This window comes from Pelmatolapia mariae, linkage group LG14, assembly GCF_036321145.2.
Source record: "Pelmatolapia mariae isolate MD_Pm_ZW linkage group LG14, Pm_UMD_F_2, whole genome shotgun sequence".
In the NCBI taxonomy this organism is placed as follows: domain Eukaryota; kingdom Metazoa; phylum Chordata; class Actinopteri; order Cichliformes; family Cichlidae; genus Pelmatolapia; species Pelmatolapia mariae.
This window is the reverse complement of record NC_086239.1, coordinates 40,652,331-40,666,840: the sequence shown is the minus strand read 5'-3', so window position 1 is coordinate 40,666,840 and position 14,510 is coordinate 40,652,331. Positions and strand designations below refer to the sequence as shown.

At 48.0% G+C, this 14,510-nt stretch overlaps 1 protein-coding gene across 4 annotated transcripts in view; it reads right to left on the bottom strand.

Moving 5' to 3' along the window:
• Positions 1–1,657: 1,657 nt before the first annotated feature.
• Positions 1,658–14,510, bottom strand: part of abcc5 (ATP-binding cassette, sub-family C (CFTR/MRP), member 5) — a 37,687-nt gene continuing 24,834 nt past the window's right edge. For all 4 annotated transcript variants that reach the window (XM_063494384.1, XM_063494385.1, XM_063494386.1 and 1 more), the window contains 7 exons: positions 7,104–7,193; positions 6,711–6,900; positions 3,801–3,960; positions 3,645–3,723; positions 3,431–3,544; positions 3,191–3,355; positions 1,658–2,594 (listed from right to left, as the gene is read on the bottom strand). In XM_063494384.1, the coding sequence (XP_063350454.1) occupies positions 2,493–2,594; positions 3,191–3,355; positions 3,431–3,544; positions 3,645–3,723; positions 3,801–3,960; positions 6,711–6,900; positions 7,104–7,193 (900 nt within the window). In that variant the 3' untranslated portion in view covers positions 1,658–2,492. The remainder of the gene's footprint in view (positions 2,595–3,190; positions 3,356–3,430; positions 3,545–3,644; positions 3,724–3,800; positions 3,961–6,710; positions 6,901–7,103; positions 7,194–14,510) is intronic.

Sequence of the window (14,510 nt, the reverse complement as noted above, 5' to 3'; positions counted from 1 at the left end):
TGTCATTAATGTGGCTTCACTCCACATCAGCCACGCCGCTTTGCTAGCTAAAACACCGGTGTCGGCACATAAGGACGCTGTCATAGCCTGTCAACCACGTTGATTAGCTGCGTATATACGAATGTGAATCGCATCATTGGCTGGACTATGGGATAAGGTGGCATCGTTCTAATCCCATACGGGAGCAGCCAGTCACTTACTGACTAACACTGCAAAACAGAATTGTTAACGTATTTATTTTAATTTCAATTCAGGTTAGATTTTTTTTTTGTGCGCAGAGACCGTGCCAGCAGCGCGCAATTGCGCACGCGCGCAGCTTAGAGGGAACGTTGCTGTTAGCTGATGCTATTTGAACACGTATACCTTTCTGTCATTTAACATCGACATCTCAACATCCACAGTATTTCTGTGTCACACTACAAATATATTGATGTGGATCCAAAGTTACTCAGGCAGCTGATCGGGGGACAGTCGTGTGCCGTGACTTTTGAGATCAGTTCTCACCACTATATCCCTGCGATTGTTACTTTCCACAATAATTAGTTAACACAATGAAACACACCTTTCAGCTGTTCGTGTGTTTTCAAACCAGGTTTTTGGATTTTCCTGTCTGTAACGCACACAAAGGTGGGAACGTTTTTCATGTTTGACGTTTATTTTTTCCAAAGGAATAATGAACACAGTTCAGCGAGCTGCATACTGAACTTGATGGATACAACCAAAGTATCGATACCGATACTAGCGTTGGTATCGATACCATCCATATTTGGATCGATCCATCCACCTCTATCCTCTCGAGCTCTCTGCCGAGCCAATCAACACCTCCTCCTCCTCTGTGCTGTACGCTCTTCTTCCTTCATCTCTCTGACTGTGGCACTTTTTCCTGAACTGAAAGTGTCAGCTAAGCTCATGAACCCAGCTCCGGCAGACTGCTCTGCTATTTATCGTTAACCACGTCTTCATGGTTCAGTCTCACTCTGACTGAACCATGAGGCAGGGCGAGTCCGACTGTGCTATGTGTTCATGAAAGATGATGTTCGGGTGAAACTCGATGACGGCCCCGATCCTCTCAGAGCTTTGAGTGTTTGATGTGAGGTTTCAGTGTATTCTTGATTTCTCAGTATGTTGTTGATTCCCATTATTTATGTGTCTGCTATATTTTGTGAGTCTCGTCTTATTTTTGTAGTCTGTATGCTTTCTCCACGTTTAGTCAGTAACTTCCTGTTTTATTTTGATAATCTCGTGTCTGGCCTTAGTTTTAGGCCTGTAATAGATCCTGTACTGTGTGACCACAACGGGCAGATAACGTGTCTTTAAACATGGTCAGACTGTGAGCCACAGAGAATTAAACCAGCTCTAAAAGAAAAAGGAGCTCCAAGTGTCATACCTAATAAAGTGGCCAGTACAGCCCTTCGTTTCATCTGTAGTTTAAAAGAAGCTGAGTCAGCTCCGCCCCCTTCAAGACAATGTTCCTCTGATTGGCTGCTGCTCATAAACAGAAGGTCTGTCGTATTGCAGGTGGGTGGAGCCTCTTTGTGACATCATCCAGATCCAAGAGTAGAAAAACCTGTGATGTAGGTTTCCAGAGGAGCTTGAACTCGTTACAAACTTCAAACGTGAACATCGAGCAGTGACCACAGGAAGTAAGGAGGACAGGTGGAGTTAAAGTCAGTAGTTTATTTATAGGAACAGCTACAGAGACACGCTGACATGTGCATAGCCCGAGCTCGAGCCCCACACACTGGAGTCAGCATCGTTTTCTCGCTTTCACATTAAATAAAGACGTTTAAGAGAAAAAGAAACTCCATAAACGGAGGAAACAGAAACATCAGGATTAATAAATCGCTGTTTTCATGTGCGTGGACGCTTCCTGCGTGGTCTGCAGTAACTGTCATAATGTCTGATCACAGAGCCACCAACACGAAGCCTGAGCGCAGCCGCTACACAAACACAAAGCGGCCGCGCTCTGAGATTAAAAGCGGCATTTTTCACTGATATCAAACAAGTTACAGAGTTATTAACAGTCCAACCGGACTAATATGTACTTACTGTGCTTCTCCTCTAGAGGGCAGCACAGGCTTCACTTACGGACTAACAATCAAATCTACACAAACGTGCAAAAAAGAGACTATAAAAATGTAGAGAAGCTCACATGTGTCAGGTTAGAATAAAAACAGTCCTCTTTACATTCTGAACAAATTCATAAATAGCTGATCAGCTTCTGGATCAAAGGAAACCGCAGTTGAGGCAAAACAACATCGATAAAAACGACAAAGAAGATTAAAGTACAGCGTCCTTTAGCCCCACCCACCAGACAACATGTGACAGATGTTTGAAGCACTTCAGTGAGCACAGACCTGCTTCGCATCAGGTCATAAAAACGACGGTCACATGATTCGAGAGAAGAACGTCGCAAAAAAGCAACAGTAAGTCAGAGCGACGCCCGCGAGCGCCACCCTGGGGTCAGTTACAGTACAGCAGCTTCTTTGTCCTCATCCTCGCACCGAGATCTTGTTCTCCACGGCCGCCAGCATTGAACACAGCCGTGAGTTCTCATTGGCCAGCAGCTTGGACGGCTCGTCGAACTCCACCACCTGGACCAATTAGAGACAAGGAGGCAGAGCAGGTGAGAGTGTTAGCGGAGCTCGACAACACGTCAAACACAGAGACCAGATCCTCTGTGTCAGCATACGCGACACGAGCTCGTCCACACACTTATGGTCACGCATGTGTCACTGCTCAGTGTGAGGCGTTGTCTTGGACGCAGCTCCCGGGGCTGAAAAGGAACACCTGAAACCTGCACTCTCTAAAACGGACACCAGGGGGCGATACCTGTCTGTTTACAGAGGTGTGTGTCATGTCTGTTTTTTCTCTTTTACAGGAAACAAAGTTTTGATTTTTGGGTTTTATACCACTTGTTACTTTGATTACTAATGACACACGTGTCTAATTTACTCTAGTGTTCCATATTCCAGGGAAATAGTTCCATTCCAAACCACTCTGAGCTCCGCCTCTCAACATCTGTGCGACTTTAATGTCGCAGTTTTTATTTTCTCCATTTAAAGAAACAAAAACCTTCAAACTAACGTGTGACTGAAGCTTCAACCTGTTTACGCTGATCTGCTCACACACAACCAGCAAAGCTCCTATTGGCTATGGTGGTGCATGTCTGAGCTCCTATTGGCCGTACCTGCCCCTGGTTGAGCACCATGATGCGGTCGGAGGCCAGGACAGTGTGGAGGCGGTGAGCAATGGTCAGCGTGGTGCAGTGGTGGAACGAGCTCCTGATGGTCTCCTGGATCAGAGCGTCCGTCTCGGCATCCATGGCTGCGGTCGCCTCATCCAGGATCAGTACCTGAGAGAAGAACGAACCAATCAGAGACAGAAGACAGGCCAGGGGCGGAGCCACTCTGACCTCTCAGGTTCTCACCTTGCACCGTCTCAGCAGTGCTCGGGCCATGCACAGCAGCTGACGTTCCCCCACCGAGAAGTTTTCTCCGTTCTCCACCACCTCCGACTCCAGCTTCAGGGGCAGCTGGGACACCTGAGGGGCACATGACGGTCATGTGATGTCAGTGTTACAAACACTTGTTGCTGAAGAAGAAGAACAGCGTGTGGTACACAGTAAGCAGCGTGACACTCACACACTCCTTCATGTGACTCCTCTCCAGGGCGTCCCAGATCTTCTCCTCGCTGTACTGGTTAAACGGGTCCAGGTTGGACCTGAAACACACACACAATCTGAGTGTGACACCTCCTCACGGGCCCGAAGCGCCTCAGGTGCTCTCAGGTGCTCCTACCTGACGGTGCCGCTGAACAGCACCGGGTCCTGAGGGATGATGGACAGTTTGCTGCGAAGGTCGGCCAACCCGATGTCACTGATGTCCACGCCGTCGATCAGGATGGAGCCGCCACAGCACTCCACCAGCCGGAACAAGGCCACGCCCAGAGACGACTTACCTGAAGAAACAGGGCAAGTATCAGCACACCGCCCTCTACAGGCAGGGAGAGGAAATACACACACACGCTCTCTCACACACGCACTCTCACACACACACTCTCACACACTCATACACACAGACACACACACACTCTCACACACACACACATTCTCACACACTCACACACTCTCACACACACAGACACACACATTCTCACACACACACATTCTCACACACTCACTCTCACACACACAGACACACACACACTCTCACACACACACACACTCACACACACAGACAAACACACATTCTCACACACACAGACACACACACACTATCACACACTCTCACACACACACACATTCTCACACACACACATTCTCACACACACAGACACACACACACTGTCACACACACACACTCTCACACACACAGACACACACACACTCTCACACACACAGACACACACACACTCTCACACACACAGACACACACACACACACTCTCACACACACACTCTCACACACACAGACACACACACACTCTCACACACACAGACACACACACACTCTCACACACACTCTCACACTCACTCATACACACACTATCACACACACACACACACTCTCACACACACATTCTCACACACACTATCACACACACAGACACACACACACTCTCACACTCACTCATACACACACACTCACACACACACATTCTCACACACACTCACACACACACACACACACACACTCTCACACACACATTCTCACACACACACTCTAACACACTCACACACACACTCACACACACAGACACACACACATTCTCACACACACAGACACACACACATTCTCACACACTCACACACTCTCACACACACAGACACACACATTCTCACACACACATTCTCACACGCACTCTCACACACTCACACACACACACAGACACACACACTCTCACACACACACTCTAACACACACACACACACTCACACATACACACACTCTCACTCTCACACACTCACACACACATTCTCACACACACACTCTCACACACACACACATTCTCACACACTCACACACTCTCACACACACAGACACACACATTCTCACACACACTCTCACACACACACACACTCACACACACAGACACACACACATTCTCACACACACACACTCTCACACACACAGACACACACACACTATCACACACACAGACACACACACACTCTCACACACACACATTCTCACACATACACTCTCACACACACAGACACACACATTCTCACACACACACATTCTCACACACATACACACACTCTCACACACACACATTCTCACACACATACACACACTCTCACTCTCACACACTCACACACACACACAGACACACACACATTCTCACACACATTCTCACACACACACACATTCTCACACACACAGTCACACACACATACACACACTCTCACTCTCACACACTCACACACACACACAGACACACACACATTCTCACACACATTCTCACACACACACACTCTAACACACTCACTAACACACTCACACACACAGACACACACACACTCTCTCACTCACTCATACACACACACTCACACACACACACACACACACACTCTCACACACACATTCTCACACACATTCTCACACACACACACTCTAACACACTCACACACACACTCACACACACATTCTCACACACACACTCTCACACACACACATTCTCACACACTCTCACACACACAGACACACACATTCTCACACACACACATTCTCACACGCACTCTCACACACTCACACACACAGACACACACATTCTCACACACACACATTCTCACACGCACTCTCACATAGGGCTGTTCGATATAACGATATATATCGGATGACGATATAAAAACGTCTCGTTTCATTTTACGCTATCGTTTGTTTCGTGGTGTCGCAAAATAAACTGTTAACAGCAATATTTTTTCATCATTTTGATGGTCACTGTAGTGGCTATATTAATTTCTTAAAGTTCTCTCTTTCTCTTATATTTAATATAACCACATTACGGACGGACAAGCGCTTGTTTTTTATGCGTTTTCGTTAGCAACAACGACGGTAAAACCACGTCGTGTCCGCTTGTTTATTTTCCACATAAACCTTTCACAATAAAGCTCAAGATCCTGTTGAGGCTTTTCAAAATAAAATGAGTCACGTGAAAGATGCAGCGTATCAAGGGATGAGAAGCAAAAAAGAGCCGTCAGGTGCTAAAAAATAAACCTTAGACTCAAACGTTAGAACAGGCTTTTCTCCGCAGCACGCTGTGTAATAAATACTCAAAAAGAAAACGGCGGCCGTTACAACTTATGTCTAAAAATGTGTAGTTTCATGCATCAGCTAAAACACTCGACTCCAGGTACGCGACGCCCAGCTGGAAACACTTCACGCAAGTCGAGCTGCCCGAGATTCACAGAATTTACAGGAAATGTTACATTTTTGTAATTTATATCGTTATATCGACGATAGATGTCTTAATATCGGGATATGAGATTTTGGTCATATCGCACAGCCCTACTCTCACACACTCACACACACACACACATTCTCACACACACATTCTCACACACACACACACACACACATTCTCACACACACATTCTCACACACACACATTCTCACACACACATTCTCACACACACACACATTCTCACACACACACAGACACACACACACACACATTCTCACACACACACACTCCCTCGGGTCCGACCTGATCCGGTTCTGCCCACGATGCCGACCTTCTCCTTGGGTCGGATGGTGCAGGAGATCTTGTTGAGGACCAGAGGGAGGTTCTCCTGGTACCTCATCTCCACGTCCTTCATCACCAGCTCCCCTTCCTGCGGCCAGTCGGGCGGAGGGGCTCGACCTTTGACCCTGGCCGGTGCCTCCTGGGACAGGGACTGAGACACAGACGGCACATCAGAACATGAATCCGACAAAGCCAGGAGATCCGGGTTAGAGGTACCGTCGGTCCAGCAGCTTCGTTTCAGATCCTGTTAAAAAACTATGAGTGCTTTTAATTTGGAGGAGTTTTAATCTGACAGGAACCAAAACTGAGCAGAACTGGATCGAGTGTGAACGACCCAGCGAGGGGCAACAGTACCTGGATGTAGTGATGGATTCGTTCGACGGAGGTGAAGCGAGCTTCGGTCTCAGAGGCCAGCCGCACGGTGAACTGGAACAGACCTGTTAACTGACACATGATCCTCCACTCAGTGTTACTTCATTTCAAATACAGCACAGTTTCACAACAGCAACATCTCACAGAGCATCACACATCACACACACTCCTCGGCGAGGAGCACCTGGTGACAGTGGGGAGGAAGAAACCTGCGTTGGATTGACTGTCCGTGAGCAGTGAAAATGCCTGGTGACCTTAAAGGTCCTACAATCAACCACATGTTCATGTTAATGTCACACACGGGCTGCTGTTAGCTGTCTGTAGCTTTAAATCAGCCAATGAAGCAGCCAGTGGGAGCAGAGTGGCTCACTCCGCACGCTGTCGCAGGTCATTATAACTGTAGAGAGAGAGCGAGAGCGCTCCATGGAGGTCTCGCCTCATAGGATGAGGGTGATCCTGAGGAAGGTGGATCAGCTGAGAGCCGTGGAATAGAAGAATGGCTCCGTTCACTGCATTGGAGGGTGTGTTTACAGCAGTGGCGGTCATGGAGCCTCGCAGCAGTTACCAATGTTAGCTGCACCACAGAGCTACAGCAGCACAGAAGACCGTTAAAAGACAAGTTTGTGTGCATCCAGCTGGCCGATTAGCACTCGCAGGAACTCTGTGAAGACTACATGACCCAGTGATGACCCGAATTCTGAACCCACGCCGACAGGACTCTGGATCAGCCCAAAACCACACAGGCGGAGCTTGTTAATGAGCTGAAGGCATCTGGCTCCACAGCCACCAAGAACACCATCGCTAACACACAGACAACATCCTAATGACTCAGACAACCTTGGGAGAAAGTGTTGCTGTCAGATGATCAGCCCATCCCCACAGTCGGGCACGGAGGTGGCAGCATTCTCTGGTACAGGGCTGATGGACGGAGCCACGTACCGTCAGTGTTGGGGAGTAATGGAGTACATGTACCGCCGTTACGTATTTAAAATACAAAATATGAGTAACTGTATTCCGTTACAGTTACTGTTTAAAAATGTGGTATTCAGAATACAGTTACTTTGTTGAAATAAATGGATTACACAGCAGTCGTTTCCTGTTTCATATGTTAGGCTGTCCCCTTTCTATTTTTGGTAATTGCACGCCGGTGGAAACCCAAACAAAACACGCATTAAAAGGCTCTAATGTCTGTGTCTCAATCTCGTGGCCCATGTCACCTCTACTTGTGGCCGCATAATGATGTGAAGAAATGTTTTTTTAAAATTATTATTCAAAAAATTACTTATTATGAAGGCAATAGGCAGAGTGTTACAGGCATCGCCCTAAAGAATGTAGCCTCATGGGCGGTGTAGCCCAGCTGTAAGTAAGTGTTGGGATTAAATAATTTGCAGTGTCTCAATAACGCTATGCTTTTTATTAATAAGTGTTATAAAGTTATATAGTGTAGTATTAAGCGCACACAGCCCTGAAAAATAAAGGCATGAGACCATGTGTCCTTGGGAGTAGAAAGCTGCAGACTCTCGCTCTCAGAGATTGGAGAATCCTGCTACAGTGTCTTTAGACTGTGTGTATAAAAAGTTAAAATTTGTTACAGTTGACAGTCTGCCTGACAGTGGGCCTGAGTTCTTTCGCCGGTTAGATTCCAATAGACTTGTACTCAAGACTGAAAGATTTATTAGGCTGTGTTTTGTTCAAAAAAGAATGACTTCATATAGGAAAAAAATCTATATCACATATGCAGGACACCTTAAACTAGTTTTTTAATTAAGCAGCAAGGCAGAACAAAGTCAGGGCTGTATCAAGACACGAGGACTAAACCCCAATTCAACCAGACCCAGAACTGATCCAGCATTAAAACAGGACTACAACAGTTCAAAATCAGGACTACTTAGGATTTAACCAAGACAGAACCAGAATCAGAACTAGATGATAGTAGCACTAAAAATCATCACAGACCTGCACTACACTTATTTTTTAATTCTACCAAAGTCCACTATTTAGATTCAGAAGAGTTTATATAATTATTTAGCCTCGTTGTGCAAACAAGCCTGCAAAACTTAATAAATATAGAATTTGAAAAGTAACAAATGGAATCTAAAAAGTTACACTCGGCACTAGATACATGTTCTGATGAGTTTTGGCAAACAACCATTTGACTAACATGTGTGTCTCACCTGCTCTCTCTCCCTCTCTGCTCCTCTCTCTCCCTCTCTGCTCCTTTCTCTCTCCCTCTCTGTCCCTCTCTCTCTCTCCCTCTCTGTTCCTCTCTCTCCCTCTCTGCTCCTCTCTCTCCCCCTCTCTCTCTCTCTCCCCCTCTCTCTCTCTCTCTGTTCCTCTCTCTCCCTCTCTGCTCCTCTCTCTCCCCCTCTCTCTCTCTCTCTCTGTTCCTCTCTCTCCCTCTCTGTTCCTCTCTCTCTCTGCTCCTCTCTCTCCCCCTCTCTCTCTCTCTCTGCTCCTCTCTCTCTGCTCCTCTCTCTCTGCTGCTCTCTCTCCCTCTCTGTTCCTCTCTCTCCCTCTCTGCTCCTTTCTCTCTCCCTCTCTGTTCCTCTCTCTCCCTCTCTGCTCCTTTCTCTCTCCCTCTCTGTCCCTCTCTCTCTCTCCCTCTCTGTTCCTCTCTCTCCCTCTCTGCTCCTCTCTCTCCCCCTCTCTCTCTCTCTCCCCCTCTCTCTCTCTCTCTGTTCCTCTCTCTCCCTCTCTGCTCCTCTCTCTCCCCCTCTCTCTCTCTCTCTCTGTTCCTCTCTCTCCCTCTCTGTTCCTCTCTCTCTCTGCTCCTCTCTCTCTGCTCCTCTCTCTCTCTCTCTGCTCCTCTCTCTCCCTCTCTGTCCCTCTCTCTCTCTCTCTGCTCCTCTCTCTCTCTGCTCCTCTCTCTCTGCTCCTCTCTCTCTCTCTCTGCTCCTCTCTCTCTCTCTGCCCCTCTCTCTCCCTCTCTGCTACTCTCTCTCCCTCTCTGCTCCTCTCTCTCTCTCTCTGCTCCTCTCTCTCTCTCTCTGCTCCTCTCTCTCCCTCTCTGTTCCTCTCTCTCTCTCTCTGCTCCTCTCTCTCTGCTCCTCTCTCTCTGCTCCTCTCTCTCTGTCCCTCTCTCTCCCTCTCTGTTCCTCTCTCTCTCTCTCTGCTCCTCTCTCTCTCTCTCTGCTCCTCTCTCTCTGCTCCTCTCTCTCTGCTCCTCCCTCTCTGTTCCTCTCGCTCTCTCTCTGCTCCTCTCTCTCTGCTCCTCTCTCTCTCTCTCTGCTCCTCTCTCTCTCTCTCTGCTCCTCTCTCTCTGCTCCTCTCTCTCTCTCTCTGCTCCTCTCTCTCCCTCTCTGTTCCTCTCTCTCTGCTCCTCTCTCTCTGTCCCTCTCTCTCTCTCTCTGCTCCTCCCTCTCTGTCCCTCTCTCTCTCTCTCTGCTCCTCCCTCTCTGTTCCTCTCTCTCTCTCTCTGCTCCTCTCTCTCTCTCTCTGCTCCTCTCTCTCTGCTCCTCTCTCTCTCCCTCTGCTCCTCTCTCTCCCTCTCTGTTCCTCTCGCTCTCTGTTCCTCTCTCTCTCTGCTCCTCTCTCTCTCTGCTCCTCTCTCTCTCTCCAGATGGGAAGGTGACATCTGACCCAGCGACAATGAGGAAGCTCGCCATTGACTTTTATGCCGGCCTCTTTAGTGCTGACGCGTGTGACCCTGAATGTGTGACGAAGATGCTGGTGGGGCTGCCACGGCTGGATGAGGCCGAATCGGCTGTGTTGGAGTCTGCTATTTCTTTTGTGGAGATGTCTTCAGCGGTTCAACAACTCAACGGTGGTCGGTCATCAGGAGTTGATGGTCTTCCTGCGGAATTTTACCAAAAATTCTGGTCGCTGATAGGAGAGGACATTTATGAAGTTTTCACATTCTGTATGACCACTGCGATCTTACCAACAAGTTGCACAAGGGCAGTTTTGACTTTACTACCAAAGAAAGGGGACCTGGGCTTGCTCAAAAATTGGAGGCCTGTCTCTTTGCTTTGTACGGACTACAAAATTCTTGCAAAATGTCTTTCTAATAGGTTGAAGACCTGTATTGACATGATTGTTGATGTGGATCAAGCGTACTGTGTCCCTGAAAGAACTATTATGGACAACTTGTTTTTAATTCGAGACATTGTTGATCTGGCCAAGCTCAAGGACTTGGATGTGGGGGTTTTTATCTCTGGATCAAGAGAAGGCCTTTGATAGAGTTGATCACCATTATTTGTTTAAAACTTTAGAAGCTTTTGGGTTTGGGAACATTTTTATTTCTTGGATTAAATTGTTGTATTCAAACGCTACTGTCATGTTAAAAGTGGGGGGAGGGTTAAGTCGGCCTGTTCCAGCTCAGAGGGGCATTAGGCAGGGATGCCCTCTTTCTGGTATGTTGTACACACTGGCTATTGAACCCCTTTTACACCATCTTAGACAGGGACTCTTGGGTTTTACCTTTGACAAAGCAGGAAGTCCAGTAAAGTTGTCAGCTTATGCTGATGATGTTACGGTTTTTATAACCGGTCAATGTGATATTAAAACACTCAGAAAGTCACTGGACTTGTATGAGCGAGCGTCCTCCGCAAAGGTTAACTGGTCAAAGTGTGAAGGTTTTATTTTGGGAGGGTGGGTTGATGAAGGGGAGCCAGTGTTACCGGCAGACTTACAGTGGAACAGGGAGGGGCTGAAGTGTTTGGGAGTTTTTTTGGGAACTGATGCTTTTCAGGGGAAGAACTGGGAGGGTGTAGTTGAAAAGATTGCTGCCCGGTTGTCTCGATGGACTTGGGTCCTGCCACAGTTGTCTTATAGGGGAAGGACTTTGGTTGTTAACAACTTGGCCGCTTCTGTACTCTGGCACCGTGCCACTGTTGTTGAGCCTCCAGCCTCTCTTCTCAAGGAGATACAAAAAAGACTGGTTACTTTCTTTTGGGGAGGGTTTCACTGGACCAGGTCTGCTGTGCTGTCTCTACCTGTGTCAGAGGGGGGTCAGGGTTTGATTGACCTTCGCAGCCGTATCACAGCGTTCCGTCTTCAGACAGCACAGCGTTATCTTTATCAAAGACAACAACCACCCTGGTTCAAGACAGCATCTACGCTGCTTCACAGAGTAAAGGACCTTTCATATGACAAGCACCTGTTTCTCATAGACCTGACTGGCATGGACCTTTCGCAGACCTCTGTTTTTTACCAGTCTGTTTTGACTGCTTGGAAGACTGTTTTTAAAGTGCAGAGAGACTGTTCTCAATTTTATGGTGATGTTGGTGAGGAGCCTCTTTTTTACAATTCCTTGGTGCCAAGTAGGATGCTCAGCACTGCTAGTGTGCAGAGGTTCCTCGTAAATGCTGGTCTTACCAAGCTGGCGGGCCTGAGGACGGCAGGGCAGTGGAAAACGGCTGCCAAGTTGGCTCAGGAGACTGGGATCAGGTCTCTGCGCTTTCTGGAGAAGCTGGTGGAAGAGGTCATGAGTGTTCTTCCTGGACTCGTGAGGGCTGCGCTGTCGCTCTGCAGGTGGTCAACCAAGTTCAGCTGACTTCCCTTCGCTGTCTGTTTGTGCTGTAGTTGGGGAGCAGGATGAGGAGGGAGGCTCTCTTCTTTCCTTTCGAACACCTGTTCTGGGTGACCTGTCACGGATTTCAAAGAAGGCTATATATGAGGTGGCTGTGAAGGTGCTGAATAGGGGCTTGTTGGCTGGTGTTCTGGAGTCGAAGTGGTCAGGTGTGTTGGCTCCGGGGTCATCTCCGAGGGGCAGCTGGAGGTCCCTGTACAAACCTCCTATAGAGAAACGCAGTGCGGATCTCCAGTGGAGGATAGTGCATGGGGCCGTGGCTACGAACAGACATGTGGCGCATATGGATCCACAAACAGGGACCTACTGTCTTTTCTGTCTGACTGGGGAAACACTGCAGCACCTGTGGCTTGGCTGTTCCAGGCTAGCTGGCCTCTTTTCATTGCTGCGGCAGTGGCTTGCTGGCCTTGGGAGTGTTTTGGAGGAGGGTCTCTTTATCCTGGGTCCGAGGTACTCTGCAGCGCAGCGTAGGAAGGTTTGCTTGATTAATTTTTTAATAGGTCAGGCTAAGATGAGCATATGGCTCACGAGGAGGAACAAAATGAAGGGGACAGGATCTGTTCATTTAGAACTTATGTTTAAAGGGTTAGTGGGTGCACGTTTGAAAGTGGAGTTTGTTTATTACAAGATGGTGTCCAACATTGAAGAGTTTGTCTCTATTTGGGGCATTAATGGAGTTTTGTGTAAAATAACTGATGATGATTTAGTTTTGAATTTTTGAAAAGAGGTTTTCTGGTTTTGTTTTGTTTTTTGTGTTTATTGTATTTGAGTGGGGTTGATGGTGGGAGGGGAGGGTTGTTCATATGTTGATTTGGCATGTATTTTCAGTTATGGTTGTGAGTTGAAGTATTGATGTAATAAAGGTGTGTTAAAGGTCAAAGGTCTCTCTCTCTCTCTGCTCCTCTCTCTCTCTCTCTCCCCCTCTCTCTCTCTCTCTGCTCCTCTCTCTCCCTCTCTGCTCCTCTCTCTCTGCTCCTCTCTCTCTCTCTCTGCTCCTCTCTCTCCCTCTCTGTTCCTCTCTCTCTCTGTTCCTCTCTCTCTCTGCTCCTCTCTCTCTCTCTCTGCTCCTCTCTCTCCCTCTCTGTTCCTCTCTCTCTCTCTGTTCCTCTCTCTCTCTGCTCCTCTCTCTCTGCTCCTCTCTCTCTCTCTCTGCTCCTCTCTCTCTGCTCCTCTCTCTCTCTCTCTGCTCCTCTCTCTCTGCTCCTCTCTCTCTCTCTCTGCTCCTCTCTCTCTGCTCCTCTCTCTCTGCTCCTCTCTCTCTCTCTCTGCTCCTCTCTCTCCCTCTCTGTTCCTCTCTCTCTCTGCTCCTCTCTCTCTCTCTGCTCCTCTCTCTCTCTGCTCCTCTCTCTCTCTCTCTGCTCCTCTCTCTCCCTCTCTGCTCCTCTCACTCTCTGTTCCTCTCTCTCTCTGCTCCTCTCTCTCTCTCCAGATGGGAAGGTGACATCTGACCCAGCGACAATGAGGAAGCTCGCCATTCACTTTTATGCCGGCCTCTTTAGTGCTGACGCGTGTGACCCTGAATGTGTGACGAAGATGCTGGTGGGGCTGCCACGGCTGGATGAGGCTGAATCGGCTGTGTTGGAGTCTGCTATTTCTTTTGTGGAGATGTCTTCAGCGGTTCGACAACTCAACGGTGGTCGGTCATCAGGAGTTGATGGTCTTCCTGCAGAATTTTACCAAAAATTCTGGTCGCTGATAGGAGAGGACATTTATGAAGTTTTCACGTACTGTATGACCACTGCGATCTTACCAACAAGTTGCACAAGGGCAGTTTTGACTTTACTGCCAAAGAAAGGGGACCTGGGCTTGCTCAAAAATTGGAGGCCTATCTCTTTGCTTTGTACGGACTACAAGATTCT